The 20,384-nt window shown below is 40.9% G+C and overlaps 1 protein-coding gene across 1 annotated transcript in view; it reads right to left on the bottom strand.

Annotated features, from left to right (window-relative positions):
• Window positions 1–20,384, bottom strand: part of LOC146811602 (extracellular calcium-sensing receptor-like) — a 724,241-nt gene that overhangs the window by 81,385 nt on the left and 622,472 nt on the right. The window contains exon 5 of the mRNA XM_085615081.1: window positions 11,323–11,446. Within this exon, the coding sequence (XP_085471207.1) occupies window positions 11,323–11,446 (124 nt within the window). The remainder of the gene's footprint in view (window positions 1–11,322; window positions 11,447–20,384) is intronic.

Genomic DNA, 20,384 nt, shown 5'->3' on the forward strand with positions numbered 1-20,384 from the left:
TATTTACCACTAATATTTTATGAGCATGAAAATGTGATCTATAGGGTTAGAGGAAATTAAGAATTAAAGGGTAAGTTATAGTTTGGTGGACCAGGTACTTCATAAAAATGGGTTGAAGTATTTTGTATGCCAAAATAACAGTTCACCAGTCCTATATAGGTTTACCAGGACCATTAGTTTCTTTTCTATGCGGACCCTGATGGCTCTGTCAACATGTGGCTTCCTCAGAAAGCCTGATGGAGCAGGACCATATGAAGATAGGCATTACATTGCCCGCTGTATTAGTGGTGGGCTGTGTGATATCCTTTATTTTGTGTCCATCACTACCATGTACAATGAAAAAGCAAATAATGACCACACAGCAAGGCACAAAACTTGTGTGTGAGGTTTGTTAGCTTTTTGTTTTTCAATAACAAATTCCACATTGGGAGTGTGCTTTTGGAAAACTAATGTTTGTTAGAGTTTAGTAGACATACCTCAAAACTGATGGTTCCTGTACATTAAACGTTGTATACCTTGAAGGGTATCACCAGGATGGTGTTTACTGTTAAGATACAGAGATCACTGCTGGGCCAGCAGTGATCTCAAAATGTAGCAGACATTATTTCGTCAGTCTCTAGATCTGGCCCTAAATTATATTCCACAAAGATTTGTCCTCACACAAACGGTTACTCGAGAAAAACTGAAATCCTAATACTGCTTCCTTTCTAGCACTGCAAGATCCAATATGACTATGGATTCAGATAAAGTCACAATTGTCATCCAAAAAATGCACTTGTCTGGTCTATATAACCAAGGTAGTCACAGATTGAGTTTAGATTAAAAAAAAAACCTTGTTGCCTTAATTAAGAGATGCCAAGATAGACGTCAAGAGCTTTACTAAAGAACACCACTTTAATACTGATTAAAAATCTTGGAGACTCGATTATGAGGAAAATAAAAAAGCGAGGTATACAAATTTAATCCAGGAGTATAAAAAGCTTTTAATTGAGGAAAAATGTAAATTTATACTGAAACAGTTAACCTTGTCACAAATGCATCTAACGAGCCTTTTAAAACTGTTCAATTACTTGTAAATTCCAATCCCTCGAATGGTCCATGCCAAGTCAGTTGTTTTGTGATAAACTGGCCACTATTTTAAAGAAAAAGTGGAGGATGTTTATGTCAAATTTTACTCTAGAAGTTCTTCATACGATGAGGACAATGAGTCTTTGCAATCCATCTGATAATTATGATGAGTTTTGCAATATTCCCCCTTAACAGTAGACCAAGTTGTCCAGATACTTAGGCAAACTAAGTCAGGAGCCCATCAGATCCCTTTCCACCCAGGGTGATGTATGAGGTAGATAATAGGATTACCCAGTTCTTACACCTCTATTCAATACTATTATTAAGGAAGGCTGTTTCCCTGTAGAATGGAAAAAGGCCTCAGTCCTACCACTTTTGAAAAAGCCGGTCTTGGACCCTAAGTTAGAGAATAACTATAGACATATCTCGCAGTTACCCTTTCCTGGAAAATGTTTTTCAGAAACATCTGAATAAAATCTTGTCAGGAGATTTAGACAAAATAAAATTTCGAATGAGGCCAAGTTTGGCTTCAAGTCAGACCACAGTACTGAGACTGCTTTGGTTGCAGTCTCAGAAGAGATTAAATCTATCATGAACAATGTTGAGAGGGTGATCCTTTTGGACCTTTCTGTGGACTTTGATATGATTAACCATGCAGTCCTTGTGGAGCGGTTGGCTGAAATTGGGATTACTGGTTCAGCCTTCGATCTTCTCTCATCATTCTTAGGCGGTCAAGAACAAAAGGTGGCCTTTGGGGGGTTTAATTCTGAATGATTACCCTGCTTTGTAGGGTCTCCCAGGGGCAATCCCTCAGTCCTATCTGTTTAACAGCTTAGGGCTCACCTTTGCTACATTAATTCATTCTTTTGATTTTGCCACAGCACCGTATGCTGATAAAACGCAGATTGTTGTGTCAATCTCTAGCAATATGGGTGACGTTGATGTTTGGTTTGATAGCTGTATTGTTAGTTGGATGAGTAGGAATTGCTTGGAGCTAAACTCCTTAAAAACAGAAAATTTACTTGGTACTCCCCTAAAAGATTATTGTGATCAGCCTCATCAAGGTTAGTGATCACTCCTAGAATCAAGAGAACTGTTTGGGGCTGTCAGAGTTTTGATTACTCCACCTGTAATCTCTAAAATAGACTGCCCCTGCATCTTGAAATTCAGGGTAGGTTTCTTCATTTCCATAAGCAGTTGAAAACGTGGCTGTCTCAGTTCTCTTATAACCCTTTGTGTTTCTTTCTCTGGTTTTTAGTGGACTCGTGATTATGCTAGTGCCAAGCCACCCTAGGGCAATTGGGCGCTTTATACATTTGAAATCAAATCAAATCATGCTTGTTCATGAATTATGGGTGCATCTTCGGTTTGAGCCTGGACCTCCTTGTCATCTGCTCCCTGGAACTGCCTGGCTTCCATGTAACGAATAGCCATATTATGTGCCAAACAGCGTGAAAGACCTTAGAGTCTGAATTTATATTTGATAAATGGTATATTGTTTGAATAATTAAAGGTGCAAGGGTTACAAGTGGCAATTTCAATATCTTGACACATCCAAAGACCCAGTTTGTGATCTATTTCAAATATAAAATCTTGGTTTCCATAAATCTTACATTCTTAATCCTCACTATAAATGATTTGTTGGGTTCCTGGTGGAGGAACATTTCATCATGTCCACTGTTTTAATTATGCACACAGGCTGGTAAAGACACATGAAAAAGAACTAAAGAACCACAGGAGTTATATCAATATATTCAACCAGAATTGTAGATTCAGAAGAATGCACAAGAAGAACATGTGCAAGTGATTAACTAGGCCACTGATTCCATTAATGTAATCTCATGTATACACACTCATTCAATTAAATCTTCTTTCAGAAGCATATAAAAGCTTGGTGTTATTTGTGGGCAATTGAAGAATCCATCCTATGTCCCAACCATAATTACTAATTGGTTGGTACAAATTGGTGGTAATACTTTGATTTGTGACAAGATATCATTATAGTTTATGCTAATGGCTATTGAAAGAAATATTATTTCTAAGTTGCAATTGCATGAGGTCAGATATTCAAAGAAGAAGTGCAGTCGAGATGAGAATCACATCTCGTCATAACATCTACAGGGTGAGCAGTCCCGACCCTTGGAGAAGGTGCAATAACCCGCAAAAATATCCTGCCGAATCAGATGAAGAACAGTTGAGTGATATTTTAAATGTTTGTTTGCAAACACCACATGAAGAGTAGTCTTTCCATGCTTTATATAGTAGCTTTCAAATTCACATAACTCAATGTTCCTTCTGTTTTTGAGTTCAGAATGTTTAGAGGCTGAATCACCTCAGTTTGTTTTTGAGTCTTTGATATGCAGGTATCAATAGATCTCCTTAAGAAACAGATTATCTTCTAAGAAATTTTACCAAAGTGCAGTCACATAAAGAATGTGTCATTCAAATTCCACACTGAAGGCAGAATTGTCTCTTAGTTCTTTGCAATAGGGATTATCGTTACCCTTTCGTCCAAAAGAAAACAATGAAAGAGTCTGTTTTCCTTTGCTTGATTCAAGCTAAGTCATACAGGTAACACACTCAGTCCACATAACAGTTCCATATAACTAATAAAGTATTTTAAAGGTATTGTATTCTGTGACCTGTGGTTGGGCATGGGTCTCTGAGCAAATGCTTCAGCAGTTGAGCTATTTTACTGGGATTGAAACCAATGCACCAATGTTAGTCTCTTAACTGACATTATGTGTTTTTCACTGTGCATCTCAATACCCTGCACTGACATCATGTGCCATTAACAGACAACAGCAAGCACTGGTAAGTCTTTTTTAAGTTTAAAAGAAAAATTTTATTGAGACAAATAAAGGTATCCGTATTACAAGGAATAACAGTAAATACATATCAGGGTAATCCATTGACAAAGAACAAAAAGAAAACGACAATTTCATGCCAACACATTATAATCGACTTATACTGCATAAAAATAAAAGACAAAACCCATGAGTAAGAGATATGCTAGTAATGCATAAAATATGAATCAAAACAGTATTACAAATTTGGAAATAGATCTGGGAACGTGTAGGGGATTCATGGGGGCTTCAGGACCTCAGGGTGGGACGGCTTTATCTGAGAGGATTTTTTGGCACACAAGTCGAGGAACAGTGTGACAGGGGACCACAGTTCTAGACGCTTCGTTGCCATCTTCGCGGGATATACAAAAGAGGTGTCCAGCCTGTGATTATGGCAGATTACATACCACCACGCCTTATGGGAGATTTTAGTGGTATCCTTCCAGTTGACCGTGATCTGCTGAAACGCAGCCGCTAATAACAGATCAACAATTTTGGTTTTACCTAGGACATTCTCCCAGCAGGGTGCGAGACTCCCCAAGAAAATATGAGAGGTAGAAAAAGGAAATGCAGTGTCAAAAATCAAATTTATTTGGGACCAAACTCGCTCCCAAAAGCTCTGTACAAGTGGGCATAAAAACAGCGCATGAAATATGTCAGCGTTTGGGGACGAACATGACCAGCACGTGTCTGGAGTAGATGCGAATCTTTTGCTCAAAGCACTCGGTGTAAGAAGAATACGATTATACACGAAAAATAGCGTTTGTGTGAGGTTTGCTGCCCTGGAGGATTTACGCAGCTTGAGCCAGATATTGTTCCAAAGAGAAAGTGGCCATGAAAGTTGGAAATCGCGCTCCCAAGCTTCCTCCACCTTAGATTTCTGTCTAGGGGTACCTGCTCCTTGCAAGTGTTTGTATATGCTAGAAGCCGAGGGTTTAGACTTAAGTAGGGAGGAGAGTTGTGAGGAAGAGGTCTGAGAAGCGGGGGCCTGAGGCAGAGCAGATAAGTGATCAAACCTATCCATCACAGCCGATTTGAGCAAAGGATATTTATGCGCAAATGAGGCAGGCAAGTCAAAACGTTGTTTAAGCAGGTGAAAAGACATAAACTTTGAGTCTGAAAAAAGCTGGTGTACCCATGCTAGGCCCTTTCGACGCCAGGTTTTCCAAAAGAATGGTTTGCCGCGAATAGTCAAATCTTTATTGTGCCAGATTGTTGAACTTAGGAAGTGGTCAATCGAATCTGGAGAAGAAGGAGGAGAGGACAACAGGAGTTTGGAAGTTAATTTAATTATAGGAGAGGAGACCGCCTGCGGTTTACGTGAGAATGAAAGATATTCAGGGAAGGAGAAAGGAGAGAGGTAAAGACGCTCCGTCCTAAGCCATAGAGGGCAATTCTCCGAGGAGTCAAGCAACCAAAGTGAGGCTTGCCGTAGAAGGAAAGCTTTTTGATAAACCTGAAAATCAGGGAAATTAACTCCTCCCTCAGCTTTTGGGCGAATCAGCTTGGCTAATGACATACGAGGGCGTTTTGAATTCCACAAGAAGGAAGAGAGGGCGGAATTGATTTTTTTGAAGAATTTGGCCGGAATAGGGACTGGAATGTTGGATATGGTGTATAGTACAATGGGTGCAAGCATCATCTTTATGGTGTCTAGCCGACCCCACCACGATAGGTACAGTGGATGCCACCTGGCCGTTAAATCAGTGATTTTTTGTAGGCATTTGTTTAGACATAGCGCCACTGTGTCAGATATTGAGGGAGTAATATGCATGCCTAAATATTTAATATGGGAGGGGCTCCACGTGAAATTTGAGGCGCTGAAATCTGCTTTAAAAGTGTACTTGGTCAGGGGGAGTATCTCACACTTATCACTGTTCAGTTTGTAGCCAGAGATGTTAGAGTATGCCTGTACATCTGTCAAAAAGGCAGGAACAGAAACATTGGGGTTGGACATGAAAAGCAAAATGTCGTCTGCGTAGGCAGCTAATTTAAGGTGAATGTTCGCTGATTGAAAGCCGAATAAATTTGGGTTTTGGCGAAGCTTAGAGAGAAAGGGCTCCAAAGCTAGATTAAAAAGAAAAGGGGAAAGAGGGCAACCCTGGCGGACTCCTCTGCCCAAATCAAAATATGAGGATATCAGGCCATTGGCGCAGATAGCCGCACGCGGGTTGGAATAAAGGAGAGAGATCAGGGATACGAACTTGGGACCGAAGCCAAACCAACGGAGAGTGTGGAATAAGTACTTCCATTCGACTCTATCGAACGCCTTCTCGGCATCGAGCGCTATTGCCGCTAGGGGATGCTTCATGGACGAGGATTTGGTCAAGACGTCAAAGAGAAGTCTCGTATTATCTGTGATAAATCTGCCTTTAACAAAGCCCGATTGTTCCGCTTCTAGTAAATCAGGCAAGTAGGAGTCGAGACGTATGGCTAGGGCTTTTGAGAAGATCTTATAATCTATATTGACCAAAGAAATAGGCCTATAGTTTTTGCAGTGTTTATGGTCTTTCCCTTCCTTCGGTATCAAACATATATGTGCTTCCGAAAAGGTGCCCGAAGAGCACCCCAGTGTGTTAAAGGAGGCTATAAGGGAGTGCAGCTTGGGTAATAACAGCTTAGAAAAGTGTTGAAAGAACTCTACTGTGAAGCCATCAGGCCCCGGCGCTTTGTCTTTTTTGAGCAGCTGGAGTGCTGCTGATAATTCTTGGCGCGTTAGATCGGATTCCAGGAGAGTGAGATCCGACTGATGGCAGGGAGGGGTCTGAAGTGTTGAAAAAAACTGGGAAAGAGAGTCCTCAGAGGGCTGCGATTCCGAGGCATATAGGGATTTATAAAATAGGGAGAATTCGTACAGAATATCTGAGTCTTTAAATTTTAGATCCAGGCGCTCATCATAGATAGACTCAATATTGAGTCTATTCTGTTTAACTTTCAGGTAGTTAGCCAGAATCTTTCCTGCCTTGTTTTTGCCCCCATAAAATTTAGCACTGGATTTTAATAAGTACAAAGAAGCATCCTCCGTAGATTTTTTATTGAATGCTAATTTGGCGTTGATGAGGGCTGTGAGGGATTGGCTCGAGTGCGAGGTGTAAAAGGAGTGTTCCAGTGTCTTGATGTCCCGCAAAAGGTCAGCAGTGAATTTGCGGGAAAGTTTCCGCCTCTTTGCAACAAAGCCAATCACGAAATCTCTCGCTGAGGCCTTGAAAGCATCCCAAATGGTGGAGAAGGGCATGGATTGGTCCGTATTAAACGCAAAAAACTCTTCAAAAAAAGTGGTAAAAGCAGCGGTGAATTTCGGGTCCAGAAGGAGGGTATTGTTGAAGCGCCACCTCTTAGGACCTGTGGCTCGAGGAAGAATTTCAAATACAATTGACACAGGGGCATGATCTGAGAGCAGTATAGGGCCAATTTCTGCTTGCGTAAGGGTTTGGGAGATAGAATGAGAAACAAAAATGTAGTCGATTCTTGACTGGGTATGATGAGAGGGGGAATAAAAGGTGTACTCCCTGGTGGTTGGGTTGCAGAGACGCCAGGCGTCAAAGAGTTGGTGTTGGGAGATAGCTCGTACAAATGATTTCTGTGGTTTATTGGGGATATAAGGGACTTTAGAGTTCCTGTCTATAAAGGGGTCAAAAACCTGATTGCAATCCCCAGCAAAAATAAAATTATCTTCCAAACCAAGGGCAAGCTGAGCTGCTAAGGTGGACCAAAAGGATGGTTCTCCGCACGTAGGGGCGTATACATTAAACAGGGATATAGGAACTCCTTTAAAGGACAATTTGACATTTAACCACCGCCCATTAACATCTGAATTCTGAGACAATAATGTAAACAAAAGAGATTTACGGCAAAGAATCATCACACCATTCCGTTTGCCATCCCCAGGAGAGAAAAAGACTTCTCCCACCCAGCCCCTTTTCAGTTTTAACGATTCATCAGCGGAGAGATGAGTCTCTTGCAAAAAGACAATGTCCGCGTTTAATTTGGCCAGATGGGTTAAGATCCTTTGCCGCTTAATAGGAGAGTGTAAACCCCTAACGTTCCAAGTAACCAGTTTCAAAGACATGAGCAATCACAAGTAAAACAAAATGCAATTAGAAAGCAAAAAGTCAATGCAGTACAAAATCCGTAGAGAATAGAAAAAATGTATGGCACAAAAGAGATCTTCTGTTTAATGAGAGGGACAGAGGAAAGAGACAGAGCAAGGACTGAGGAGAGAATAAAGATAAGTAGAAAAGAGGGAATTGGAGCAGTAAGGATACCATAAAGGCAATGAGATACGAATGAAAGAGCACAATGCCAAAACAGAAACAGTACAATAACGAGGACACAAAACAAAATGTAAAACATACCTACAGAAGGAAAGAATGGGTGGGAGGGTGGGTGAAACCACATGGAGCAGACACACGTCCAGGGAGGATCCGGTAAGGAACGGGGAAGACCATATGAGGTGACATCATAACTGTGAAACAAAAAAACATGTGACAAGAATTGATCTCAGGAAGCAACTGTGAGAGAAAAAAGCATGAACCAAGCAAGTACAAGCCTAAAAAAGGAAAAATATTGAGGAACATTACTGGTACAATGCAAAATCAATAATGCAGTAGCAACCAACACAGAAAACTGGCACTATTGTATGAAATAGAATGAAAACAACTTCGCCTAGCGAGCAAATGGACTGTAGAGCAGGGAGAATAATGGAAAGGCACAAATATTGAGTAGCAATCAAGCAACATGTGAGGAGGATGGTCCGGCAGAGGTGGTGGCATCCATCCTGTGTGAATCGATAAAGCTCTGCAGGCGTTCTGGATCCTCGTAGGTCGTGGTTCTGTTATTGTACGTGACCTTGAAAAGACAAGGGTGAAAGAGGCCAAATCTGGCCCCCATAGAACGAAGATCAGGTCGAAGATTCAGGAACGCCTTGCGTCTATCAGCAGTTGCCTTGGAGTAATCCTGCGCGAAAAATAGCGTGGAGCCTGACCATGTGACACGCTGAAGAGCTTTAGCTGCCGCTAACACCTTTAGCAAATCCGTGTACTCTAGGAAGTAAATAATGACTCCCCTCGGTCGCTGGGGAGAGGAGCCAGCTGAAGGAACGCGCCCCAGCCTATGGGCTCGTTGGATGTTGAGCATAGTTCCGTCCGACAAGTGAAGGACTTTAGGGAGGAAAGATTTAAAGAAAGCAATGGGGTCACTCCCTTCGAGACCCTCCCCCAGGCCAAAAATACGGAGGTTGTTCCTCCGGCTGCGGTTCTCAAGGTCTTCAACCTGTTTCTGGAGGGTGGTGATTTGCGAGTGCATGACAGGAATTGTTTTAGCAGTGTCGGTAAAAGTGGCAACATCATGTTCAACCGCTGTAAGCCTCGTATCGAGTTGCCCCCATTTGTCAGAGAGGGCTTGTAGTGTGGAATTTGTTTCCTCCATAAAGGGTCTAAGAGCCCTTATCTCGTGTAGCAAAAGTTCCATGGAAATGTCCGAGGAGGCTTTGGGAGGCGAGGGAGGGTCTTTTTTTAGCCTCTTCACGTTCGACTTGGTAGCTGTGGCGGGTGCAGAATCCATCTTTGAGTGCTTGTCTTCTTCCTCAGGTATCAGCGAATCTTCCAACTTGGAGAGTTGTGAGAATAAAGTAGAGTTTTTGATAAAAGAACGTGGCGGCAGGGGCGGGCTGGTATGAGCGCCCCGTGTCCTACCCATCAACTAGCAGGGCCAGTAGCGGGGCACGCCACGTAAAAAAGAAAAAGAAGAAGCTACCAACTGTAATATACACTAGCTAATCGCGAGCCAGCGATCAGGGTGCAAGTGATGAACAGAAATCCTTTGCCCATACGGTTAGCAGAAACCTCAATGCGCCAAAAAAGAGGTCATGAAGAATAATAGCAGGAAAACTTCGTAGGCTCCGAGCAAAACTGCGCAGACCCAGCCAGCAATGAGACGAATCATTACCTAAGATGGCGGCCGCTGCTAGCATCCATGCAGACTGAGGTAAAAACAAAAATAGCAACAGAAAAAAAAGAAACCAGGAGAATGCCAGTCGGACATCGTGAGTGAAGGAGATTTCGATTGCCACTAAAATTATGTCCTTAGGTCACCTTGTGGTGAAAGCTCGCAGAAGGAGAAGTCATTCCGCCAAAAAACAAAATGGCGGTCGCGCTGTCTCTGAGACGAGCCAACATTAATTACCTGACAAAGGCAAAGTAATCGTCTCAAAGCTATTCAAAAAGCATGGTGTGCGATGCAGGAACACTTCCCATGCTAACTGCTACCAGCTGCTTCCATAAAAATCATCGCAAAGTTGCACTTCTCCGCTCCGGGACCGGGAGCCTCACGGAGACGCGTCCATACTCCTTGGGCGTCAAGCCACGCCCCCCGCACTGGTAAGTCTGGCCTTGTCAATCTGGTGCAATAGTTAGTCTTTTAATTTGTATTTGCAAGCAGGTGCCATCAAATGAAAAAATTACACGAAGCCCCCTAAGAGTAGCAATAAGCTTTTTATTTTTTATAAAAAAAACACTGACATGGCCATTTTACTTGTGATGTTTATTAAATAATAAGCCTTTCATTTTTGCCATGTATTTTATTATTAATATTATTATTATTTGTGAATGCAATAAAAATACATTACCATCTATCCAAGCACTAAAATTGCAGGTAGCTACGATGTTACACTGCCCTTTAAGTACTTTATAATAACAGCATGTAAAAGGAGATGGGAAATAAATCAGCATTAAAGTGGGTATTCAAAGTGGGCGCAAAATGAACTTCCATGATTTAAAGTTAATGTAAAAATGTGATAATAAATCAAATATAACACACTTTAAACCAGATTTGAAAATCAAGAGAAAGGAACAATTTTTACACTAATGTGAACAATGTGCACAGGATTTACGCAGTCACTGAAAGTTTACAGGATCAACAAATATAGACAGCCTAGCATGCTTTGGTGGACAGAAGTAAGCTATGAACATGGCCGGCTTTAGGGCAGTGCGACTGTTGGGGCCGCACTGGGCACTGAACTATGGAGAGGGGCGCTGTGACCTCAAGGGGGCTCTGTCCTTAGCAATATTTTATGATAGGAGAGATGAGGGGCACTTTTGCAGGTGGTAGTGAGAGAATCCGAGGAGGCGGTCATGAGACATGGGGGCACCAAAAGTGATTGTGGCACCGGGCGACCCCAGCGCTAAAGCCAGCTCTGACTCTGAATGATAATTTAACAAACCAATGAACATAGCCCTCTACCAACAGCTCTGTATGCTTATTATGTATGCTTTTTTGGAAAAGCAATAGTCGAGACAGCTAAAGCTGACTAAAAAGATAGACCAAAAATATGGACGTTGACCTACCTCCCTGTAGTTTTTTACAAGGTTTATAATTCTTTAAGTATATTAAAGATGTTAATGTGACCCACCTGTTTGGTTGGTAATGCTCCCATCTGAACATAAGATACATTCAAAGCAACATCTAGGCTTCCCTTCAATTGCTGCTTTTCTATAACCAGGACGGCAAGGCTCACTGCAAATGGAGACAGGTACCTGATGATCAAGGAAATGGGTAGGTGTGAAAGTAGTAATACAATAAATCTGCCAAATCGATACAGATCTGTAATGCAAAATCAACAGATTCTTGACAGTAGCTAAACCAAGCACAAATTATGGATGTATCATTTACTAATATCTATATGCTGGAAACAGGTTTCAGCAGAACATGCAGCTTTGTGGACATCTACAAATATGTCCTTATACTTGCCAACTCACTGTTTTAAAGCATGATATCATATCAACCCAAATTAAAGCTGTGAGCAGTGGCTTACTGCTTACAAACCCTGGCACTGCTTTTGAGACTCCTGGTCTCAGAAGTGGAAAAATCAATGCCAAGAACACAGGTGTAACTTCACCTGTTATGGGCATCAGGCCTTTACCCTCTTTGTTTTCTCTCAATTTTTGAATATTGTATTAGTGAAGGATAGTCTGTCATTCAATGTTAGTTTAATAAAACAAATTAAGCAGGAGCTGGAACAGGACCTTCACTGTCATCCGAAGTAGGTAAAATAAAACACTTTTCTATATATATGCTGTTTGTGTGTTCATGTGTAATAGTATTTTTGTGAGAGTGTGGGCATATCTGTGTGGGCCTGTTTGTATGGGTGAACATCTGTGTGTGTGTGAGAGAGAGAGAGAAAGAGAATGAAAGTGAGTGCAAGGTAAAGAAGAGTGCAAATGTGGGAAAATGAGAGTGAGGATGACTGAAATTGAGGAGCAGTAAGTGAGAATGAGTGAGTGAAAGTGAGAATTAGAGAGTGAGAGAAAAAGTGGATTCAACTGAGTAAGAACATTAACGTGAAGTTAATACCCCTCACCCATGGTGTGTCAATAGCAGTCATTTAAAATGCTCTGCTACCTGTCTTTATTGTGCTGGCCTAACACAAAAGCAGGTTATGGGGGGGATTTAAAATTGCTATATATCGGCATGGGTGTTAAAGAAGATGATGTATACAGTCTTTCCTCCTGTATAGCTAAACCATGGTTGAGGTAAGATAAACCCCTTATTGAATGTCAGTGTGAGCTTTAGCCCTACCTTTGAAAGGAATGTATGACTCTTCGTCATTCCCTTTGTTCTTAATCAGACACTTCTGAGAGCTTTGAACCAGTACTGGAATTTGGATAATCTATATATACAGAACAGGGCAGGAGGGGTGAGGGAAATGTATAAAAGGACTCCGCATATTATACCTTGCTCATGTGGTATACCTACATGTCAATAAAGTTATTAGAAAAAAAAAGAGTATTAAAGTGAGTGAATGACAATGATGACATAGTTTGAGTGTGAGGGAGTGTTAGAGAGTGTGAGGGATTGTTAATGAGAATGATTGTGATTTAGTTAGAGAAAGTGATAGTAAGTGTAACAATGAATGTAACTATGTAGGTATGAATGAGAATAAGTGAGTCAGAGTGACTGAAAATCAGTCTGAATGAGTGAGAGCTAGAATGAGTGCGAGTGAGTGAGAGAGTATACGTGAGAGTGAATACAAGTGTGAGTGAGTGACTGTGAATGAATGAGTGAGAGTTAGTGAGTCTGAGTGAGTGAGAATAAGTGAGCCAGAGAGAATGAGTGAGTGAGAGCAGGTGAGTGTGAATTAAGGCACAGTGTGAGTGAGTGAGAGTAAGAGTGAGTGAGTGGGAATGAGTGACATTGAATGAGTGAAAGAGTGGGGACTAGAGAGTGAGTGAGGATCAATAAGTTAGCAAATGCAAATTACTGAGAATAAATGTGGTATTATGCTTGTGAGAGGGCACTTGGCCCTGGCATCCTCAAAGTAGGTCTTGGTATAACATCCTCCTATGACAAGATATGGGGCGTGGCATATCAGTGCTAATATGGGACATCCATGGCAAAATGCTGTCACTGGCATACAGGAGAAAAATCTTTGCATTGTGGTAAGTGTGGAAAAAACTGCCACTGGCATTCTGGAGGAAATTCTTTGCGGGAGGACACCTGACTGAAAATGCTGATAATGGCTCATTGGCTGCAATTTTTGGCATAAGGACAACCGTGATGTAGGGGTGGGGGCAGTCATGGTAAAATGCTGTCCTTGAAATACTAACAGTAATTTTTGACATATGAGTCACCCTTTGTAAAATGATGCCACCAATGGCATAATTCTGGCACTGCTACATTGTATATAATTGTTGGCCTAAGGGGGATCCATAGTATAGGGACAACAATGACAAAATGTTGGGCCTGACACTATGGAGATAATTGTTGATATATTTGGCCATCCATAGCCCATTTTGAAAAATAAATATGGTTAACTCATGGGGAGCATCATGTGTCATTGGCTTGGTACACCATTGTTAGATTTCGATGTTTAATGAGTTGAAAATTAAAAGTCTACGGTTTTTAACAAATTTATGTGGGCATTTTGTTTTAAAAGTCACTATTTGATTATATAGCTTTCAACATTTACTTGGGGGGAGAGCTCCACCACTGTCAATGATTCACTAGTCTCCAGTGTAACAACAGAAGGTGAAAAGCATCTTGCTGAACATTGCTTACTTTCTGCAGCTTGAAGACATTTGTTCTGATTAGTAAATTGTCAAGATTATTTGTTCTATACCACGATCATACACAAACATAAAAACACATAAGATGCAATAATTCAATGATAATAAAAGCATAAAAAAGTGACGACATCTTCATAGTCCTGTACATCATTCAATAGTGGTGCCGGATCATGGCTAAAATAAATTACTTTTAAAATTGCTTTAAGACCTGGAAAAAACATAAAAAAGTGCATCAGCAGTAACAAATAAGACCATGGCCATCATTTTACACTACAGCCCTTGAGTAACCTCAGTGCATACTTTACTTATAGATTCTAGAGTCCTGCTCCACTATATTATTTTACCAATTTGGACCTCTGCCACCAGGCATAGAGCAGATATTTGGACAATGTAAAGACAAGCCACATTGTCATATCTGATCTAAATACACGTAGGGCGTCTAAGGGTGGTGAGAACGACAGCAACCGATAATATGGGATAATCCATGTTTTTCTCAGGGTAGCATAGGCAGGACGGAAGAAGACAAAATGTTTAATCGTTTCTGGGATGATACCACATACGGACACATAGGAGTTACAGTAGCGCTCACCCAAATACTTTTCATGACATTTGGTGGGAGAACCCCAATCCTAAATTGTATGTAAAGTGCTCGTGCCTGAGTGGGTTTAACATCATTCATGTAAAAATCAAACTTAAAACAACTTTTTACATTTAAGACTCTGGTGGTTAAAGTACCATGTGACCTAGTATCAGTGCAAGAAGCATCAATACAATTCCAATCCCTTTTTTTAATCTGGGGAACCTTTTTGTTTGTAATTGACTGTGGATCATCCCGCATGGTTCCCAGCCGCAATTTAAAAAGACACTCCTTAACCTTATCAAACCAAACCAGAGGCTCCGACTGTCTTTGAAGGGTTAATAGTTCTTCCTCAGCATCCTTTACTGGAATCTGGGTATTACTGGTCCAGAGTCTTATCCAAAACGTAAGCACCTTGAGGACAGCTAAGTGGGTAATAGACCTGAAGAAGGCTCGGGATGCTCTTTGTAGTTCGTAGAGGTTTATTTGTGAAATGAGGAGAGAAAACAAGTAAATCCTAACAGGGGCCCAGAGGTAACTGCCTGTCCTGGAATCACCGAGGGATTCGGGTTCCATGACAGAGCAGTGTCCTAAGCACGCATCACCACAAGACCTTAGTCTGAGATCAAGGCATAGGGGTAATAAAGGCGTATTAACTGGAAGATTAAGAATCAATCTTAAAAATGGATTTTCCGTGACCTCTAGCTGATTAAGATGCTCCAGCCAATACAACTCGGCACCGTAAAGGGCTGCTCCTAATCCTTTGGCCCGATGTATTTTTGAAGTGGGAGAAATTGCGCAGAAGGCTGAGTGATTAGCTCTCTTAACTATTGCACAGCCAACTTGCTGAAGTGTCAGCAATCTCTTCTGGATTTTGAGGGCCCATAACATATTGTCGCTAATTCTAATACACAAATAGTCAAAGACGTTGACTTGTTCTAGGAGTTGGGTACCCAACCTCACTTTCCCCTTGGTGGATTTATAGGGATGAAAAAACATAAACTTTGTTTTTGAGCAGTTTATTACAAGGCCCTTGTCTTTGCATGCTTTCACAAACTTAGTTAACAAGTTCTGAATGCCCATTGGGGTTTTAGAAATGATCAGGGTGTCGTCTGCGAATAACAGAGAGGGTATCAGCTTGCCTGCAAGTTTTGGCAGGTCACTGCCACAATCATAGAGATCAATTATGCGCGGATTCATGTACAAGGTAAATATGTTTATGCAGTTTGATGTGGCCTGTCCTGAAAAAAACATGAACTAAAGAAAACTAATTTTTAAACAAGTTGCTGCCATTTTTCATTATTCTAGATATATGAAAAGTTAGGTTTCAATAGAATCTTGACCTCTATGGTTTGCACAAATTATAATGCCTTGCATCTTATCATAAAACTAAATGTATTTACAAAAAAGGAATGATTTAAGCCAAGAACATAGTTCATTTTCAATATATGGTCTTTATCATTGATACTCAAAGTATGGCCTTGGGGCCACATGCGGCCCTCCTCTACTTTAGATAGTCTCCCATGCTCAACAGCAGCACTAGGCTACTGTTAACTTGAATCTGTCCTAACATTAAAAAGTTGCAAAATAAACAGGCAAGCATTTGTTTTCAGGTTAATTGAAGTTATAGAAAGAAGGTAACTAAGATTCCTGCACCAATGAACTTTAGGAACCCTTTTCATTTTTAAAGACCTATTGCATCAAAGCTATCAAAATATGATAAAGTCACTTCAAAATTCGAAAAGTGTATTTCATTAACATTCAGAACCATTTCACCTTGTACATCAGATTATTTCAGTGCGTTGAGCAGTAATATTTTTTTTAAGTGATCTTTTTCCAACATGAATTTAAGAAACATTCATGCTTCCTTCCACCCACACTGACAACAATCCCAATAGTGAACTAAGAGGCAAGTTACTCGTTATGTGCCGTCATTGGGTTGCCACTAGATGTACATGCTTCACTTTCCCTACACCCACCTTACAGTTCCCGTCCAGTACCCCCAAATCCCCCCAACTGCTGGCATCATGCGTCCCTTGGCCCCACCACAGACCAAACCTTTTGGCCTTTGGGAAAGCTTTTACAAGTACCCATGGTCTATGTCAATGAATAAATGTACGAATAACTATTATTTCTTTTAAAACACACCTTTTCCTCTCCCTACAATTGATCAATGCATTTGCTTTTACTGCACACACTAGGGGAATTAATAAATCATGAGTGTCTGTGGTATAAATAATTTAAGTTCCCAGTGCTGTTATGTGTTTTGTGGCACTATTTTCTCTTCAAATGAAAATATAATTTTTCATCTGATGATAAAGAAAAATGAGTAATATTGCCCTGGGATATCATGCCAACATCCTCATATAGATGGCACCTAAAATACACAATTGTCATGGTTGTGTTATTATATGAATCATGCAGCTATTATGGAGTTTTAGCAATGTCAATTACTTTGAAATCATCAGGGTTAAGGTCATGTGACATCACTTCCGGGGATGGTTCTGGGTCGAAGGTCATATATGGTCACTTTCTGAGATGTCATTGAGGTCAAAGGGCTGGCACTGTCAAAACAGCTTCCTACTCGCATTTTGTGGAATCTATGTCCATAAGGAAATTCTAGACCTGTTTTGCCAATATTGTGCATCATCTAGTACGTCTCAGCTGCTTTTTGCTAATGGAGTACACTTACATCATTACTGGTTAAAATAATGTTGCCACTAGTTTTTCCATAATTTACTAGACTGAGACATAAATATGGTGAAAAAGCTGACAGTAATAGTAATGCCAAATCCGCCCTTCCCAGTATATTTGCCAATTCAGGTGCATATGTACAAGGAAATGGCACAGCGTGGCGCTGCAGCACATTTTGCAGCATGCGCTGCGCCATTCCCAAAATGCAGGGATGTACCGTATTAACAAGAATATGATGCACCCCTGTGTTTTCCTTAGCACTGGCTCTGCAAATCACTGCTTAGCTCCAACACAGACACTCTTGCACCATAAAGGGAGCCTGCAGTGCAGAGATGATTGTTTATGTGCAGGAAGGTGTCCCGTCCTGCACATAAACAATCATTGATGATGTTTTTCTCTTTCTAGGTATACTGCAGAATGCAGCATACATAGAAAAAGCAAAAACGAAAAGAAATACAAGTATTTGTCCTCAAGGCATCCATCTAATGCCTACTTTTGTATGTTATTAGTTTTTGGAGCTGCCTTGGATTTACAAATCCTTGTAAATCTGAAGCAGCATCAAAAAGCAATGGGTTTTGTGGTGGAATACCCACAGCAACACCCACTGCGCGCCCCTTTCGTACAGACACCTGCGTGAAAGGGTACCATATTAACAAAGCGGCATTAAGCCACAAACAGTGGCTTTACACCGCTTTGTTAATATGGAGCAGGGCACAGCGCCACCGAAATATCTGTAAAAGTGATGTTCCGGTGGGGCAATGCCCTTGTGCATATGGTCCTCAGTTCATAATCAGAGCCAGTGTTTTAAATCTACTTTGATTTCCTTTAGTCTTCATAAATTGGTCCTTCAGTGCTTGTGGTTTAATTTATCTTCAGTTTTTTAGTGGTGCAAAACACCTCACGTCCATCGAGGGAAGCATGGCATATTAAATAAAAGAGAAGGTAAAGTAAAAAGAAAATTGTTACCAATGCTGCCGAAATAAAAGTATCCGTAGAAGACTCATTGTATAATGATAAATGCACTGTGAAATCTCAGTACTGGAAACATATCACTTTAAAATTCCGCCCCTTCAAATTGGTACTTTTAAACAAAGCAAGAAAAGTGTAAAAAATATGAAAAACTAAACAGAGAAGTATAGGATCAGACAAACATAGAAAAACCAGAAAAGCAGTGAAAAGTGAAAAAAGGAGGAGTGATTAAAAAAGAAGAAATAGATGAGAAGCAATAGGGGGAACTAATACTGGGATTACCTTGTGAGATGTGATTCAAGTTATAAAAAAAAGGAAATACAATAGGAAAATAAGTCCAGCATTGAGACAAAACAGTTAGAAGTAATGCACCAAGTAATGCAATTGAATTAACAAAGCAATTTCAAATGGGCTAAATCCATGTCCTTCAGGAGGCCAGGAATTCCTTGATAATAACTTCACTGCTATTACTTGCAGTTTCTCAGTAGCATACTTTCACCACCATCACAGAGGGACATTACCACAGGAACCTTCCTAGAAGTGATGTCACACAGCCTTTGACCAAATATTCTTCATTGTAGCCTGCTCTATTTCCTCCAGTTTGAAACTTTTTGACAGTGCTCCTTCAACTACCAGTCTCCCATAGTCCTCACTTTGTCTGCATCCCTCTTTACTGCCAGGGCGATGGGTCTGAGGTGATCTGGGAGAAATTCTGTTGTGTTGTATATGCAGGGCAGCTCTTCATTCTTGAACCTGCAAGAACTATTTCTTGATCATGCAGTGCATGTGGATTACTTACATCAAAAATAAATATACCCCGGCAACTAGTAGATGTCTGTAACTTGACCTTACATTTTTTCTAACCCCTACAGCACAGGTCTTCAAACTGTGGGGCGCGCCCCCCTGGGGGGGCGTGGATGGGTTCCCAGGGGGGCGCAAAGGCCTCTGTAAGCACATGTAAATAAAGACGCCTGGAAGTGCAGCGATGTTTTTTTGCTGCATTTCCAGGCTGTCTTAATTTTCTCCAAAGCCCTCAGAGTGCCGTGGGGCCAGAGGTCAGTGGGTGTGCTGCCGGGGGCTGGGCTGGGCAGAGTCTGGAGTCTTAATAAGACTCCAGCACTCCTGAGTTTTTCACAGGTCTTTAAAGACCATTTGCATACCTTTGGAAACTGGTTACTGAGGCTTAGTTTTTTTTCTGTTGCTAGTACCCACTGGGCCCCAACTCTGCCTCTTCCTTACATTTGTATTGTAAATTTACTGCTGTAGTGTGAAAATGCATTTCATGAAAAGGAATATAAAAAAGGGTTGGCATTAGAAAAAATGCCAGCCATGTATGTTTAAAGAGCCTGCAAAGACCTTGCTTTGACATTGAATAAAAAAGTATGTATTCATTTGTAATTTGACTTTCTGTCTGTTCCTTTTATTTTCAGTCATGAAACATGCAGGCAGCCCTAGAACACATTTAAAAGTGCTATATTTGCTTTTCTGAGTACGCACAGATAAGTGCTGAAAATAGGGCTTTAGGTGACTGTTTATTTTTGTACCGTCTGCAACATCAAAATAATCTGCTGGCAACCCTAACCATAAGACTGGAAGTTTGCTGCAGGATCAGCACATTATTTATTTCCTACACCCTCGATTCCCTGATTAATTCCATAATAGCAATAGTTTCTTATATCTGAAACCCTTCGCCGCCGTCAATAACATGCTGATTAACTTCAAGTGTCTGGGAATTCACCCTGCATTCAGACAACTCACTCCTCATTCTCACCCTGCACTCACACGCTCACCCTGCACTCAAAGCGCATAGTTATGGTTTTCCTGCATTTGCCACATAATCTATCATCTGCTGCATAATTTGCATATTAAAAAATGCAGCAACACATGTTACCTCACAGTGGATAGCCCTTTCTAAAGGTTGACTGGTCACCTTTCTGTTGCTTATTGCTATATGTGGGTGTTAATGTGGTACTTATGAGGGGCAATAAAGGCCAGGACAATGTAAAAATAGCAAAATAGTGCAGTAATGCTATCACAAAATATGCAGCATAATTCACCTTTGCTTGCTGCAAAATTTAGTCAACCATGCTGCATAATTTGGCCTTCTCCTGCCGCATAATTCTAATGGCCCTGTTTCTAGTGCTATGAGGTCCCAGCCTGTGGCAGAAA

The sequence above is a fragment of the Triturus cristatus genome, chromosome 7 (genome assembly GCF_964204655.1).
Source record: "Triturus cristatus chromosome 7, aTriCri1.1, whole genome shotgun sequence".
In the NCBI taxonomy this organism is placed as follows: domain Eukaryota; kingdom Metazoa; phylum Chordata; class Amphibia; order Caudata; family Salamandridae; genus Triturus; species Triturus cristatus.